The sequence below is a fragment of the Gavia stellata genome, chromosome 19, assembly GCF_030936135.1.
Source record: "Gavia stellata isolate bGavSte3 chromosome 19, bGavSte3.hap2, whole genome shotgun sequence".
Taxonomy (NCBI): Eukaryota; Metazoa; Chordata; class Aves; order Gaviiformes; family Gaviidae; genus Gavia; species Gavia stellata.
Window position 1 is genome coordinate 9561091 of NC_082612.1, and position 17154 is coordinate 9578244.

Genomic DNA, 17154 nt, shown 5'->3' on the forward strand with positions numbered 1-17154 from the left:
ACAATTTTTATGCTCCTTAAAAAAAAAAAAGGGTGCTTGCTTATCTATTCACTTCTTTTATCACATGAAAAATGATGGGAAACAGACTTTATTCATCAATTACCTATTACTAGCTTCTAAATGGGGATGGTTTTGTCTGCCTTTAGTATTTTATAACTAAATTATGAAAGTGACTATGCCAAAGAAGAAAGTGTAAAACTACACAGGACTGTTAGGTCTCAGAGTTCCTTATGAAGTCCAAGATAAATCAGGATATATTAGAGAAGTGAGATTGGTTTGAATCCTAGTGAACTGATGAATTTTAAAACAGTTTACCTGCTTAATAGGGAAAAATCTTAGAGACTGTGTCCAACTGAGTTGATGTGTAATCGCAGTAAGAAATACACTGCTATCAAGCAGTTTATGCTTGTCCCAAGAACCAGCTTGATGTACAAGACAGTAATATTTGTATTACATACAAAAATATCTTTAACATTTTTAATTACAGGCTGAAGTTATCAGCCTGAAAAGTTTCAGTGCTTAGCAACTCCTCAGTCTGCAACATGCAGTAGAACTCTATTTAAAATCCTCTTTCTTTAAAAAAAAGAAGTTCAGACATGCATCCAAGTCTGCATCAATTCAAGAATAAGCAAAGGGACTCTGAGGAAAATGAAAAGCAAAGCTGGAGGGTGTGTGTGTGTTTAGGTTTGTCCATCTACTTGGAGCAAACTTGTGCGTTGTCTTCATTTATCATTAATGGTCTTTCACATTCCTTTTTCTAGAGTGATGGACATCAAGTGAGGCAGTTTGGGTCAAGTTCAGTCATTGTCCATTTCTGCTTGTGGAATTTTTAACTAGGTGAATCGTTACAAGATTTTACCTTTACTATATGACTGTAAAGGTAACATTAATAAAATGTTGGTATATGACTTTTGTGCTGGCTTATCTTTTAGATTGGGAGGGGAAAAGAAATGTAGCAGTTCAGAACAGTAAATAGGATATTCCTGAAAAAAAACCCTTCTCTTTGTGCACAGTTGCTTCACTGATCAGTTTACTTAGCTCTGAGTAAGAGCTTAATTCTCTGAAAGCCTTATTCTCTTATCTGTTTGCTCTGATTTAATGGCAATGTTTTCATTTGTCGTATGTCTTATTGTCCAACTTTGAGACTTTATATTCATTCTGTCTTGGAGCTGAGTGTTTCACATAGAGAGCTTTTGCTTCGAATTTCTTTAGCTACCAAAAATTAGAGAAAGAAATGGTATCAAGCTTCTCCTTGGGTCAATGATGGCATCAGAGTCCTCTTCTCTTGGTAACTTTGGCCTTGATCCCAACTTCACTGGAGACACTTAGTGTTTTATACTTTGTTTAAATTAGAATTAACTTTATTTACATTTGCATGTGTGTTTTTTTTCTCAGCATTTTAATGCCCTCTTGTTTTATTTTTGCACCACCTCTATTTTTGTGTCATAGAATTTTAATTGCTCTCCATTAAATATTTCACTGCCTGGATTTTCCTGAACCTGATGAGGATTAGCATTCCTTGGATGTAATATGCAAAATCATGGTATGAGGTGTAAACTCTGTAAAAGGCCTAGATTGTAGTCGTCATGATTAAATTGGGTTTTTTCCAGTCTTTTTCATAGGATGTTTTCTCGTTTCCTTGCTTTGTGTGACAGATCATTATTTGAATTCCTTACTTTTTCTCTTCACTTAAGTATAAAACATCTCAACACTCTGATCATTTCATATTGCAGCTTCACTGTTTAAGAAGATTTGTCTTTCTGCTGTTTCTTTGTCCCTTGTCTCTCTTGTTCTGTGGTATTGTCGGATTCCTGAAATGGTCCTTGTCCGTCTTCTCCTTATCCGCTAAACATCGTCTCTTCTTTTAGACTTTACCTTTCTCCATGAACTGTGGTGCCTTTTGGTACAGTTTCATGACAAATGCTACATTACTATTTTTGTTTTCTCATCTTCCCACAAGCATGCTTGAAGTAGTGATTCAGAGTACATATATGTGCCTCAGCACTCAGATAGGATACTTAAACCTTCTAATGTACTGGAAACTGGGAAAAGAAAAGATACGGTTCAGGATGAAGGTGCACTGATACTGCTGTGTGGGAAATAACTTATGCCCTGACTGTAAGCAGTAGTTGTCCTTCATCTATATGGAGGTTAAGAGAATGTTGTTTCCTTCTGTTCATGTAAGTAATAAGGGAGGGGATGGGTGAAAGAAAAATTGAGCATAGTTTTTCCTCATGCAGTTCATATATGCAAATGTAACAAGGCTTTGATTTGTACCCCTATGTACTGTACCGGATCATAAGTCTCTTTTAACATGCCGAGCATGCATGCTGTTCTGTAAGTCTTGCTTATAATGATATACCTGTTGAAAGCACGATTTTGTTGATGACAAAGGATGCTCTGTTTTTAAAGGAAGACTTTAATAAGGAATATCTAATTTGCTATTTTAGGATTTTCTTTAACCTATAATAGGCTCATATTTCTGTATTTCTTTCTGCAGTGAGTATTATTTCAGCACAGAAAATTTGGAAAGAGACTTCTTCCTGAGGAGAAAGATGGACCAACAAGGATTCCTGCCTGTTTCATTGATTGCTAGCTTCCGTAGGATGCAAGCTCTGACTACGAATGCTGCACTCATTTTGGAGGTAAAATAATTCAGAAGTACATGTGTAGAAAGTTGCTTGGTTAATTTTGTACCGCCATTTAAAGTCAGTGCTATGAAGTTATGAAAAATTTCTGTTGGCAATGACAAGGATTTTATAAAGAGGCTATAAATGGCAAACCTTGTGGGTTTTTTTCTTTTTTTGGATGGTGCTGGATATATAAAGTTTTTAGTTATAATATGCTTGTCACACAGGCCTTAAAGGACAGTACAGAAGTTGAAACTGTGGATCAGAGGATAAGAAAAAGGGTTGATCCAGAAAAGTGGCCAATTCCAGGTCCTCCTCCGTGCAGTCTGCCACCGACTGACTTTTCTCAGCTCATCAATTGTCCAGAATTCATACCAGGCCAAATTTTTGGCTCTCATACTGGTAAAGAATTTGGTTTATAGAAACATAAGTTTAGGACTGTCTATCTAACTTAGGAAGTTGGCCTCTTGATACTGATTTCATAATAGAAGTTGTACATTCGCTAACTGTTTATTTAGCTGATACGCCTGTCAGCCTTGCAGTTGCCAAGTCACGTGGCTGGCATGGCTGATGTGAAGTAGATGAAAATGTCTCCTATGTGTTACGGCTCTGACCATTCTCCAGAATATAGTATGATGGACTTCAGTCCTTTAGCAGTAGTAGTAGTAGAACTGGTAATAGTAATCTTAGGTTAGTCATAAAATCTGCTTCATTTTGGCAGCAGCTGGAAGTTAACTCTTTATTCGGTGCATCCTGGTTCTGGATGGGGATCTCGTTCACATTATTAATAGGGAGATGGCTTTGTTCACTGACAACCCTTGGCAAGGAAATATTTTTAGTAAAATGTTGGCTGGAATTAAATGGGAAGAATGAAGACTTGAGTTAGGCACCTGTCCATAGAGCTAGAGGATGGTGTGGAGAAAACATGTCCCTGATGCTGCTGCACTTGTTTTCTGAATAACGCATAATTTCTCTCAGACTGTTAGAAACTTTCCACATAAACAAGCTGCTAGAATAGATCTCCTCCTAAAATGTTGAGTGAACTGTGAAAAGCTATTTCCTAAAAATGAAAAGAAATTCTGCTGACTGGTGTTATATTTGACAGAGAGGTAGAAAGATGGTAGCTGCAGTTAAAAGAAATACTAGTGAGACAATTAAAAAAACCAAAACAAAACCAGAAAAACCCAAAACCCCAAAACAACCCATGACAGGAACTGAACTACTGCTTTCCACTGCTAGAGTCTGCACCAAGTTCTCCAGGAATGGGAAGCCCGCTGAGTCCGAAGGAAAACACTGAAACAAGTAATTTTCAGATAATGTCTAAAGGATTGTCTACAAGTTTGCCTGATTTGGACTCTGAACCTTGGATAGAAGTGAAGAAGAGGCATCGTGCATCCACAGTCAAACTAAAGGTAAAAATCAAAAACCTTTACATTATGTTTAAATAAACAAATGCAAAACCTGCCAACTTTCAGATTACACTGTAAAACAAGATTTTTCACGTCTTAACGTATGTGGTGCTTGATAATGCAATACAGTTAGTGTGTGTTCTCACTCTACCAGACCTAGAATAACTAAATGCATTTAAAATCCTGATCCAAAGCTCACTAAAATAAAAATGAAATACTGGCTTTTTTTCTGCTGAGGGATAGTTGTGCCTGTTGATTATTGAAAAATGTATTGTAATGTGCATTGAGACTTGTTCTAAAAGCTTATGGCAGAATTATTTAGAACAGTAATTTACTTAATAAACATCTGAAAGTGGCTGTATTGTTTCTAATTTCCCGTATGTTTGTTTATTGAAAATGTTTTATCATGTTCTATTTGTCTCCCATTTGGATAATCACTATCCAATTCAAATATAAAATGCATCACCTTTTGCAACTTAGGAAAGTGTTCCTATACCTGATCAAACATCAGATCAACAACAGCCACCCCCACCGCCAGAGGAACAAGAAGAACTTGATTTTTTGTTTGATGAAGAGATGGAACAAATTCGAGGTCGGAAGAATAAATTTACTGATTGGTCAGACACCGATTCCGATTATGAAATTGATGATCAGGACGTAAACAAGATTTTGATTGTAACACAGACACCACCATATATGAGAAAACATCCTGGTGGAGACCGTACTGGCAACCATGTATGCCGTGCAAAAATTACATCAGAACTTGCTAAAGTTATTAATGATGGCTTATACTATTATGAAAAGGATTTGTGGATGGAGCAGAGTGAAAATGACACTATGGTGAAGGTAACTCTTCATTTTCTACCTGAAAACCATGCCTGTTCAAACAGTTCCAAAATTAATTTCAACCATCTCCTACATAGTTGTAAAATGCTACACTTTTTTTGAAAGAGAAGTGGCAGTAGTTGAATTTACAGGTCTGTTGACTTCTCTTTATTTTGATAACATTGTAAACAGTTGAAAGCAAAACCAGGAAGTTCTTCTTGTCACAGATTTGACTGAAAACACTGAATGAATATTTTTTAGAACTATTTTTAATATTTTGGAGGTGGTTCAACTTTTCCAGTGTTTTCTTGTTCTATGAATAGCTTGTTCCGTAACATTTGCAAACCCTTACCAGAGGGGAAGGGGGCACATTTCTGAGATGAGATAATAAGAGAGGAAGGTAATACAGTCATTTTAAAGTCATTTTATATTAAGGTTCTGTTTGCCTTGTGGCTTGGTAGAATGATAGCTCTGTGAGCAAATGAAACTTTGGATTTATTATAGAAACCCTTTTGTTTGCTAGCCTGTACATGGGCCCCTGTCCTTGAGGCTTTCAAAACTTTGTAAGGAGATTGTCAGCTTTGTGATTTTTTTTTTTTAATTAATTTATTTATTGTAATTTTTTAAACTGTACTAAGCAGCTGTACAATTACAGATGAGTTGAACGCTAGCATTTCATAGGCAGAGGTCAACATGGCACGCTGCAGCCCTGTTGCTTACTGCTCTTGGTTTATTAAGAAACCCCTTCTTTTGTGCGAGCAAGCCCAGCGAGTGGCATGTCTGTAGGCAGTCCCACTGTGTCACTGGCAGATACTGTGTGTACAGAAATACTGTTACCTAAACACTAAGTGGTGAGGGGAGGGAGCATTATCTGGGCATAAGGACAAAGGTGAGAGGCAGGAGGGGGAAAGTAGCTTAAAGGACAGTGGAGCATGCGCGTACAAAAAAGAGCCGACAAAGAAATGAGTGTTGAGAATAAGAGCAAGAAATAAAGGTAGAATTCAGAATATGGAGTTTTTATTACAAAGCAAATGGACCAAGAAAACCAGCAAACTGGAAGAGGAGAGTGAGAAATACCACACAGCAAGAGAAAATGTTTTCTTTTTTGTTGTTGTTACGTTCTTGATGATGATTTAAACAAGATTTTTCACACGCAGCAGGCACACACACACGTTCAGCTGAGTAGGGCCATGAGTGATTTGAGATGCTGCCACACATTTTGGAAAATCCCATCTTTTCACAGTTTAAGCTACCAGTCAAAAAAAAAAAAAAAAAAAAAAAAAGCTGGACACTTTATTTACAAATTCTGGCTTTTCTTTATATGTAGCCTGAGGAAGGGAGCAGGGCCTCTTCTGCTCTCCTGAATTGCTAGGACCTTCCTCAGCATGCTTACTGCAGAAGAAGGATGGTTTTGGTCTTGGCAAGGGGCAGAATCTCAGTCATTTCTGTTTCTTATTTGTATGAAAATTCATCATGCCTGCCTCCATTTGCTCATTTGTTGGCATGACTGTTTCTTTTAGCTAGTGCAGTGTGAGCTGTGTTAGGTTATATCCAGTGTTCATGGCAACTTCTTCACAATGTGTGCTAGAGACTCCTTCCGTCTTCCTTAACAGAAATCTGTACTGGCTGCGTATGGGTAGTTGTGTGTCACTTCTGGCTTGCTTATTTTCTCTTTCATGAAATTCACCTGTTTCTCAGGATGATATCCATTATCATGCTTTGTATTTACACTTTGCTTTCTCTAATTCAGCAAGAGATTGAGAACTTTAAGAAGCTACATCTCATTAGTAAGGAAGAATTTGATAATCTTGCACCAGAACCAATTGCTGATCCAACCCAAGAAGTTCCTCCAGGGTTACAGAAAGGTAACTAATACGTATTTGTTTTTAGAATTTCTGTAGTAACAATACTGTAGGTGTTTTAACTCTTTTTGCCTGTGTAATATTTTAATTTTGGTTCAGTCAGAAGTCTGAGGGGCTTTTTCTTCGCTAATTTTTCAAGTTGTCAACTGTTCATTAGTAGCATGGTTTCCATTGAATTAGAAGAAGCTGGTACTAGTACTTTTCAGGATATATATGAGCATCAAAAGGCAGTGTTGTCTTTTGTTGTCACCATATACTAACACCAGGTGCTTTTCATGTAACTTGGAATTTACAATGTGTAAATTAATTGCTAGTGATGTTGTGAAACATTTTCTAGAAACCAGTATTTTTATGGGAAACGGGGATAGAATGAAGTGAGATTAGAAGAATTTTCTACTTGCATCCTATAACCTTACTGAGCAGTCACAATGTCCAAATCTTATCTTTTGAGGTATTTCTGATATAGTAGTACTATTAACATTTACTAGGGTACATGCTAAGAGCATCTTTAAAGTAGCTGAAGAAAACCACCTCACTTCAACCTATCACCTCACCAAAAAGCAAGAACGTGGTTACGCTTTCACCAATGTTTACTTCCCGTAACTTTGCTAGTGTAGATACACAAGAACAAGCAGGTAAGAAAGAAGTGGGTTTAAATTTCTAGCAACGACATGCTTGAAAAGTTATTTCATAGTTTTGAGCAGTTTCTACTGTTTCTACACCAAGTGCTTTTGTTAATTTGATTACCCTTTGGGGATGATGTAGTTCACTTGAAACAGGACTTTAAGATACTAGATAACTGGGAGAGCTTAGGCTTGGAAATCCTAAGTCGCTTTTGACAACAAATATTTCCTCCTTCCTGCTTACAGATTTAGCAGAGGAGCTGGCTTGTAATTTGTTAAGTATTGAAGTACCTCCAACAGTAGCAATAGCTCGATCGCTGCCAACAGCAGTTCCAGATTCCCCCTGTGTTCACCCTGGCTTCACCCCGCGAACACCTCGCACCCCAAGACTACAGGATCCCAACAAAACACCCAGGTTCTACCCTGTTGTTAAAGAAGCACGTTCCATTGATGTAAAGGTAAATGGAAAGGCGTAGTATTTCTTTAAAAAACAGGAAAAGCCTGTAAAACTCATGTCTTTGCATATGATTGAACAAGAATGAAAAGGCAAAAAATGAAATGCTTGTACTTTTTTATTGTTTATCTGAAAAATATTTACTATATTCATTCTTTTTTATTCCTACAAAATGATTTCTGAGTTTTCTCTGTAACATTTTTTAAAAGTCCTTGCTGAAAAATTGTAATGTCTAAAGATTTTTAATTTGTTACATAAGACTAATCTTTAGGTTATGAAACTGGAGTGTTGTGACTTTATAATGTGTTAGATAGAATATAAAAATTTTTAGAACTTTGTTTTAAGAGGGAGAGAATGAGTGAAATCAAATTAGGGAAATAAAGACTTCATTCACTTTCTTAGACTCCAAGAAAAAGAAAAACACGACACAGTACAAATCCTCCTTTAGAATGCCATGTTGGTTGGGTGATGGATTCCAGAGACCACAGGCCAAGAACTTCTTCTGTGAGGTAAATTTTTTTTTTTGTCGTAGAAAATTTGTTTGCAATGTCATTAGTTCTCACTGCTAACAGAGAAATAGGCTGCGATAAATGACAGTTTATAAATGCAGTGGAAACGAGAAAAGAGTGATCAAGAAAGACAAAAACATAGAATACAAGGCTGTCTGGAAGTAAGCTAGCTAGACGATGTTTGCAATGTTGTTTGTTGATCCATGATACAGTAGCAGTAATATTACTCGAAATACTGATGTTCACTCAGTGATTTTGCCTTTAAGTGGTCATATAAAATCAGGCATTACAGTAATGTTTAATTATCATCATCCAAAACTGCCTGGTTTTTGACACAGTAGCACAGAATCTTGATTTCCTTAAGGTGCACCTGGAAAGAGATGACTGGGACCCCAGGCATGCATTGTAGTGGTCATCAGGTGACTGTACTATTCTGACAGCTCTTGTGTAGAACAGAATGGTTGAAAACTGATTCTGTAGAAAAGCACTGTTTATAGGACAGAAATACATGTGTGTGTGTGTTTGTTTTTTTCTTCAGCAGTTCCAATGCTTCGCCTTCAGAAGGAGCTCCACTAGCAGGAAGTTATGGGTGTACCCCAAATTCTCTTCCAAAATTTCAGCATCCTTCTCATGAACTGTTAAAGGAAAATGGCTTCACTCAACAGGTGTACCACAAATATCGTCGAAGGTGTCTAATGGGTAAGCCACTAAATGTGCTTCCTAAAATTTTAGGTGGAAGTTACCAGGTGTCATCTGATACCAGTTTTCTCTCCACATTGTTCCTCAGCCTTAATTTTTCTTGGTAAAGGAAAGCAAAATTTATTTGATGCTTCTACTTAATGAACTCTGCTTTCCATTTAACTTTACATTCCCTGACAAAAAAATTACCTTTAAGTTTAAACTTAAGTTACTGGAAGACCTTGTGTGTGTATTACTAATGGAAAAGCTCTTGAAAATATTCTGCTGAAAAATTAAAAATAGCTTTTTTTTTTTCCCCCCTTTCTTTTTTCTTCCAGAGAGGAAACGGTTGGGAATTGGCCAGTCCCAAGAAATGAACACACTTTTTCGTTTCTGGTCCTTTTTTCTGAGAGATCACTTCAACAAGAAAATGTATGAAGAATTCAAACAACTTGCTCTAGATGATGCGAAGGAACACTACAGGTATTTGCTTTTTCCTGGCAGTTAAAAACTGTTGAGTTCCTACCATTCGTTTTAATGACTGTGAAGTTTATGTATATGTGAAGTGAGCATTTTTAGTATTGGTTTTGACTCAGTAAATCTTTAAAATAGCAGTCTGTATAAGTTATTTTAATGCTAAAAAATTGATTGTATGTATTTGTGCTTTGCAGATAAATAGCTAAATGTGCAGCATTTCCTGACTTGTAATCGGTCCTGAATTCTGCAAAATCCTGTAACTTGTTGATCGTGACAAGTCAGCTCTCTACTTACTAACGCTAGTAAGATTCTTCCTTCCATAGGTGGAAGACATTGCTATCCTCATTCAGCTTGGTCATACTGCTTCTTGCTTTACAAAAATACCAGAAGAATGACCACAAAGGAAGTTACCACTTCCCCTGTAGCTTTTCGATATTATTCCTTTCCTTTCACCCAATTCCCCTGCCTCTATTTCTCTTAGCCAAAGAGACAAGGTAGCCCAACGCTTTGAGTGCCAAGTGAGGAAGTACTGGCTATGGAAGTCCTGAAGTTTGGATATGTTGTCTGAGACTGCAGAGTGATAGTCCCTAGGGTGCAAAGGTGTCTCTGCTCTGAGCTTTCTTGATGCTCTGGGATTATCCAAGGATACATTATCAGGAGAAACTTCAGAAGGCTATTCAGGGGACTAAGGTGGCAGCAGATGAATGCAGAACCGGAGGAGGTCCCAGCTATCGAGAGGCCCAAGGCAGCTCTGGTGATGGTGTGGCAGCCAAAGCCAGAGTGTTACTAAATACTGAGCTGGAAACCCTGGCGCTGGGGTGGGCGGGAGCTGGAAGAACACAGAGTCCTGCCCTGCACGTCGGGTTTGGCACTCATGGTGGGTTAGGCTGACTTTTGGTCCGACCCACTATGGTTGGGTTTATGTTGACACTGTTTGTGTGTACAAAAATACTGAAAATGTGAAAGCATTCATTTTGTATGTGTGGATAGTGTCTGTAGTTCATAAGCTGAAACCGTGGGATAAACCTGATTTTCCTGTCAGTTTTGATTATTTGTGAAGATGTTTCAGAACAATAGGTTGATAAAAGTTGGATGTGAAAAGGAAGAGGTTTTTATGAGAAGGGTAAGATGAGACTATGCCATTTACTTAAATGCAAGAAGAGACTGGAAACTTGTATCCTTCTGAGGAATGAGGAGCGTATGTTTAAGATTTTCGAACCTCTTTGTTCTGTTACAGGTACGGATTGGAATGCTTGTTTAGATTTTACAGCTATGGCCTAGAAAAGAAATTCAGGCAAGAGATATTCAAGGATTTCCAAGAAGAAACAAAGAGAGACTATGAAGCTGGTAATTATCATAGGCCAGTCACTGCTCACACTGGGGTAACTTCATTTGGGAGATAATCCCAATTCCTTGGCACTGACTTGTTAACTAACCCAAGAGCAGCTTTTGTTCATGTTGCTTTTATCTTACTGTTCTCTTAAATATATAGTTACCAGTGGGTAATTAAGTTTTTAATTAAATCTAACCTTAGTAAATTGGTAAAATTATCTTTTTCCATTATTAGGTCAGCTATATGGACTGGAAAAATTTTGGGCTTATCTAAAATACTCTCAGCACAAGACTCCAGCCATTGACCCCAAACTGCAAGAATACCTTAGTAAATTTAAGAGACTGGAGGACTTCAGAGTGGATGTAAGTTTTGTACCTATTTTAAATAAATATTTGGTGTATGAATATCTTTACTGCAAGGTAAAGGGAGAACAGTACTTCATTTCACAAAAAGGCAGCTTTACAAATCCTGTCAATGACTAGGAAAAGCATGATCAAAAAAATTAGATTCAAATGAAAAATGCAGTTTTATTTTTAGACATTCTTTTTCGAACCAAAGTATGGTGCTGAGATATGGTGGCTAAAATGTAAAAGGTGTTGGTCCATTTTCATTGTGTAATGAAATAAATAGCAAAAAAATAGCTTATTTGTCATCTGGCAAGACTGACTTCTATACTGTTTAAGAATTTGGCAAATGAATTAATGCCTAACTGGTATTTGTTAATGAACTGTGACAGGCATGGTCCTCGCTGAGACTTATATGCCAGATTCAATGTACCCTTCCTGTAGAATGCTGAATTCTTAACCTGTGTGCTTCCAGAGTATAGTGCTGCCGTGCTTTTCATGACTGGGCCGTGGTGCACTACATCAGCCTCTATAATCCTCCATTTTCTCGGAGTTGTGGCAAGCACTTGGGCAGTGATGATTACATAATGCTGCGAGACTGTTTAAAGTCCTTAATATGTCATACACTCGCACTTCTAGCTAAACTGCCAGGAAAGCTTTAGAACACCATCAGCGAGTTGCGAGTAACTAAGATTACTAGGCCTAACTAAGGGCCCAATTATGGAATGCTCTGCCTTTTTTGTTCCTTTAAGTATATGAAAAGGCAAATACCTGGCCTTACAGAAAAACATTTAACAGGTTGCCAATGTTTCTTTTCAGCCTCCTATTAGTGAAGAATCTGGCAGAAAGAGACCGGTTGCTGCAACAGGTGAGGATTCAGGTCTTCGCAGACATCAGTCTAATTCTTCCAAAACACTTCTTGCCGCTAAACCCACGGCTGCCTGTCAGTTCCAGGCAGTGGGAGACGTTACCAGTGGGAATGCTGTGCAAGCGTCCACAGGCCATAACAATGCTGCCACAAAATCTATAGAAAGTGATGTACCAGAAAAATAGACTTAATATGAGCTTGCGCCCTTGAGAATCAACTTTTACATCCCTCTCATTAATTTGGAGATCTTGAAGGCGAGCCAGCCTAATACATGATTAAAAATGTATGGGAAGACAAAGGATTGGATTCTCTTTTTCACAGGATTTAGTTCCAAAACACTTACCCTAGGAGAGTTGCTCTTGGTTTTGGGATCATCGGGAGGATCCTAGGGAAGATTCTTTGGCTTCAGTATTGCTTTCCTCAAGCTTTTGTTTACAAAGGACTGCATTCCTTGCATATGCAAAAAATACTTTGGGGATGCCTTACATTTCAGCTCCTATTTCTTAAAAAAAGGTATGATATGCCCATGTTATTTACTGTGCTTTCTTCACCCAGGTATTCCCATTATTTGTATTTTACCAAAGCAAAAAAGATTACATTCTATGTAGAATTTTAAATGTAAAGGAAGGATCTATGTGATTGGTTTGCTCTTTAACTATTAAAAAGGATGTTATTGTGCAAAAGCACACTCGAGAATGTGCAGCTATATATGAAACTGCATTTCTGGATTCTATTTAAAGACATAGTTTCTATTTTTTTCAGGGTTACTATTCTCCATAGTTAGTATTTTATTAAGTATGGAGTTTGAGTGGACGTAACTGGGAGTTTTGCAGATATTTCCTTCAGTACTCGTTCTTAATAACTCAAGTAACAGAAAAAATACAGGGGAAAATGGATCTGTTGATTTCATAGGGTCTTAAATTAACATACAGTATCTACAGTTTGTGCGGGCTGTTAAAATAGCAAACTATTCAAATTATTCTTGGCTTGAGAGGTGTCTTCATTGGAATTCTCTTATGAAGTACTCTAACAGGAGAGGCATAATTTTTTAAAAAAATCTTTTTCTCCGTATTTCAAGTAATAAAAATTAGTTTGGAGGGCAACAAAGTATTCCTTGTAAATTTTATTTTTTGCTTTATTTTGCAGTATCTGAATGAAGTTCTGCTTAAATTGTGCTAGCTAAGCCTAAATAATTTCAAACAGGTCTAAATACAATTTCACTGAATGTAAGTTATTCAAATACAAATCCATTTCTGTAGTTGAAAGATGGAGATGTTTATATCCTGTAATTTCTTATTACTTTGTTTTTAAGCCTCAAAAAGAACTGAGTGGATAACTTATATCTTCCAAGGGTAGGTGAGAAGAATTTCAGCTGTTAGTTCACTGCAGAAAAGGTTCAGTTAACTTTTAAAGTTAAAAAGTTATGTCTAGCACAAATGCCTTAATCCATGAAGGTGTCCTAACTGAGTGCACAGCCACCGAGGGGGTTTGAAACTTGTATCGGATCTCAAGTCCATTAATTTTTCAGTCGTTGTCTTGTGAATCTCAATGAAACAAATGATGAATGTGTGCATTGTAAAGAAGTGTATGTTAGCAGTGGCCTTCCCAACAGTTAATACAATTCCAACACAAAAGGCTCAATTTTGTAAGTGGCCTGTTCTAAATGAATTTAAATGAACACATACCAATATTTTAAGTAATATCCTATAAATATATTGAAGTGACACATCTCAATCCTGTGTTTGATCCATGCCTTTTGCTAGCCAAGAAAATGATGCGAATGTAAATCTGGATTGAAATTGTATATACAAGTAATAGATTTAAAATATTTCCTTTCACTTTTTCATTGGAAAATGTGCAGATTAAGCTTTTAGTGTGTGTAATTTTGTGATATCTTGACAAATTTTATAAAAACAACAACAACAAAAAGCCTAACAGTGTTGTATATCAACTTTTTTCCCCCCAAAGCGTGAAGAAAAACAACCTGAAGGAGTGTAAGGCTGTAGATTTGCATGTGACTTTCTGTTGCCTCCCGTGTACTAAAGTATCAGGGAAACCCAGCCTGTTAAAGGCTGAAGCAGTTCTTAGAATGTGAGCCAGCTTTCTTCAATATTGATTTATTTTTTTCATATGACTGGGTATTTGGCAAAGAAAAATAGGACAGGTGAATGATAAATACAGCTGAAAGTATAGAGAGTGAATACTTTACCTGCTGTCCATCCTGTTGGCGTCTATAGGGCTAGTTGCTTAGACAGTGTCCCTTTATTTAGGTGGACAAAAACCCACCCAAGTCCATCCACCGCTCTAGCTACCTTACAGAATGCCCCCTTTCACAGAATCACACAGGCTTCAATCTTCCCTCTCTCCCCTTGCAGATGGGTGGGGAAAAAAAGGATACTTACACTACTGCTGTTTGCACACTGGGCTGAGAACAAAACCATTGAATTTTAGAATAAACCCCAAAGACACTGCTGGCTAAGCAGCTTGTTTCTCTGTATGGCTTAAAGTGGTTAATCACCTTTCAGTACCTGGTAGTCCTGTTGCAGAGCCATAAATTTTTCTTTGAATACGCATGTACGTGTCCAACGTCCTTTCTGATGCCTTTTAGGTGCATTTAAGCCAATCTTCAATTTGTCTTTCTTGAGACTAGTTGTATTCTAACAGTAGTCTATTACTAAACACTTAGAAAGTCTTAGGCTTTCCTCATCTAAAAATTCTCCCGTGTGCTTATTAAAGAATTTTGTTTAGGTTTGTCTTAATTTCTTCTGTTGAGAAATGACTGTACAAATATTTCAAAACACTACCCTGCTTAAACTCAGTGAGGTTTTTATTTAGTCATGCTCAAAATATTGGATCCTAAAGGCTTTTTAAAAGGGGAGGAAGACTCTTGTTCATGATGGAGACCAGATAATGTTTTCCTATAATGAGCAGTAGTAGCCTCTCTGCATGACTGATATTCCTGGAGTTTAATGGGGATGTGGGTTTCTGTGGGAGACAAAGCATTAGAATGAACAGAAACGTTTGTATGTGGGTGTTTGGTTTTTTGATTTTTTTTGAAGTTTTCAGGTCAACAGCTCTTCACCTGCATTTGAACCAGCCCTGGCACACATGTTCTATCAAAAGCAAGATTAAAACCCAATCTGTAAACACCTGTTAGTAAACATTCACCTTTAACCATAAATTAGAAGCCAGTGGAAGGATTTGCCAGTAACCTTCATGCTTAATTATTTATTTGGTTTCCATATTTAAGTAAGCCTTCAAGGCCAGAGTTTTACATTATTACTAGTGTTAAGTAGGAAGAGGAGTAAATAGCCAAATTTACAGCTGCAATTGCATCATTCCATTCATGCCTGAAGGAGCAGTCAGAGTAGCGATGACAGGGTTTTCTCCCACAGCCTACACTTCAGTCTGCAACATTAAAATGGGAGAGAATTAAGGCTGCAAGAAGGACTCTAAGGCCACAGGGCTTCATCGCAAACAGATGCTGAGCTTAATAAATGAACTTCAGCAACACCTCAGTACTGAGTTGCTGAATTGGTGAGTTAGTTACACTGCATGAAGAACTAGGCAGCTTTGTCCTAAAAAAATAAAACCAACCCCAAAGCAGAGCCAGGAAAACAATTATATTCATAGTACTAGGTCTCGATCAATGTTTTGTCCTATTCTACACAATAATGCATGTATTTTCCGGAGGAAATAAAACCCCACAAACTTCTATTGTAGAGAAAACAATTATCAAAGAGACTCAAAGCGTAAGTAAGGTTTTAACTATTCCTTGACCTTTACAATGGAAGATGGTAAAATGAAACTGATTTTGCACGAAGAAAAAAAATAGCTTAGAACAAAGGTATTTAAAGTGAAACAAGATCAGAAGTGGAGTGCCAAACTGCTTTTACATGCTGTGTCCAGTTCTGAAGGACAGAAAATTCAAACCTTTGCCAAGGAAAAGTAGATCTAGCTCAGTAAAAAGATACAAACAAGTACAAGCCCGTGAAAGGGTACCTCTGTAGTCCTTAGTGGAAATCAGATCAAGTAACAATATGGTACTTTTTTTTTTTTTTAATCAGGAAGGTTTAAAAATCGATTTCTTGCCATAATAAAGCGTTTTTGGGAAGTGGTGTACAAATGAGGCAGAAATGTCAAAACAAGTGACTACTCAAACTAGTTTAACACTAAGTCTAGCCCAGGAAAACAAGTCATATATTAAACTGGAAATGTATTTTATTTCTAAAGATGATAAATACTCCCTTCAAGTCCCTTATGTTGCTTAAACAAAATTTAACACATTGTCAGTATCAACCTGCCTGTCATTTTATTTAATAGTGAATTTTGACCAAGTGATTGACACAAATGTTACAAGGATGAACGCCTCCATAAAATTATTATATTCATTGCACTGAAGTTTTGATGGATCTGTTATTCTAAAATATTCTTTGTATGTGTCATCTTTTTATAAAAATGAAAGATACAGTGTGCTTTAAAGCACTTTTTTTTAGGTTGTCAGCTTTAAGTCACTAGTGACTTTGTATGTAGGATGAATGAGGTTAATTTAGATCCCCTAGACATCAAAATACAGGATTAAGTCTAGGCAACATACTGCTGCCGTAGGATGACAGTTGTGTATTATTCACAGTTACCATTAGTTGCTTCAAAGCAAAACTCATCTTTTACCCATCTTGTTCAACCAATCCTAAATCATAAAAGTAAAAACTTGAGAATTGTTCTTTTAAAACAGTTTTAAAAAAAAACCACACCCAACAAAACTTCATGTAACTTCACTGTGATTCAGCTTCACTGCCTTTCTTACAGGATGGGAAAGGAGAGGGCTGCACCTGGGTTAGGAAGTCAAGGCATATGCAAAAACTACCCTTCTTGCTCCTGTACGAAGTTTCTAAATAAAACAGATACAAGCATGATAAAGAGCTAGCACTACAGCTATGCCAATGTAGCAATACTAATAGCTGTAGTGAGAGAAGAGCAGAGTAACTCACAGCAAGTGTTAAGAACGTCCAGCCATGACTTTGCACAGGAGGAGCTGTAACACAGAGTACATGTATTTTTATGTGGAAGCCTGGGGAAAAAATATGAATCTGGTTGTCCTATCTTGATAGTCAGGTAAACTGCCTTTTCCTGCTCCACAGC

At 37.2% G+C, this 17154-nt stretch overlaps 1 protein-coding gene across 2 annotated transcripts in view; it reads left to right on the forward strand.

The window, feature by feature from the left end:
* Window positions 1-14094, forward strand: part of LARP1B (La ribonucleoprotein 1B) — a 33127-nt gene extending 19033 nt beyond the window's left edge. The window contains exons 8-19 of one of the 2 annotated variants that reach the window (XM_059826835.1): window positions 2501-2645; window positions 2858-3032; window positions 3870-4042; window positions 4520-4885; window positions 6615-6729; window positions 7596-7807; window positions 8206-8312; window positions 8851-9011; window positions 9329-9473; window positions 10705-10814; window positions 11035-11162; window positions 11964-14094. In XM_059826835.1, coding sequence (XP_059682818.1) covers window positions 2501-2645; window positions 2858-3032; window positions 3870-4042; window positions 4520-4885; window positions 6615-6729; window positions 7596-7807; window positions 8206-8312; window positions 8851-9011; window positions 9329-9473; window positions 10705-10814; window positions 11035-11162; window positions 11964-12197 — 2071 coding nt within the window. In that variant the 3' untranslated portion in view covers window positions 12198-14094. The remainder of the gene's footprint in view (window positions 1-2500; window positions 2646-2857; window positions 3033-3869; window positions 4043-4519; window positions 4886-6614; window positions 6730-7595; window positions 7808-8205; window positions 8313-8850; window positions 9012-9328; window positions 9474-10704; window positions 10815-11034; window positions 11163-11963) is intronic. The other variant, XM_059826836.1, reaches the window with a different exon arrangement.
* Window positions 14095-17154: the final 3060 nt, after the last annotated feature.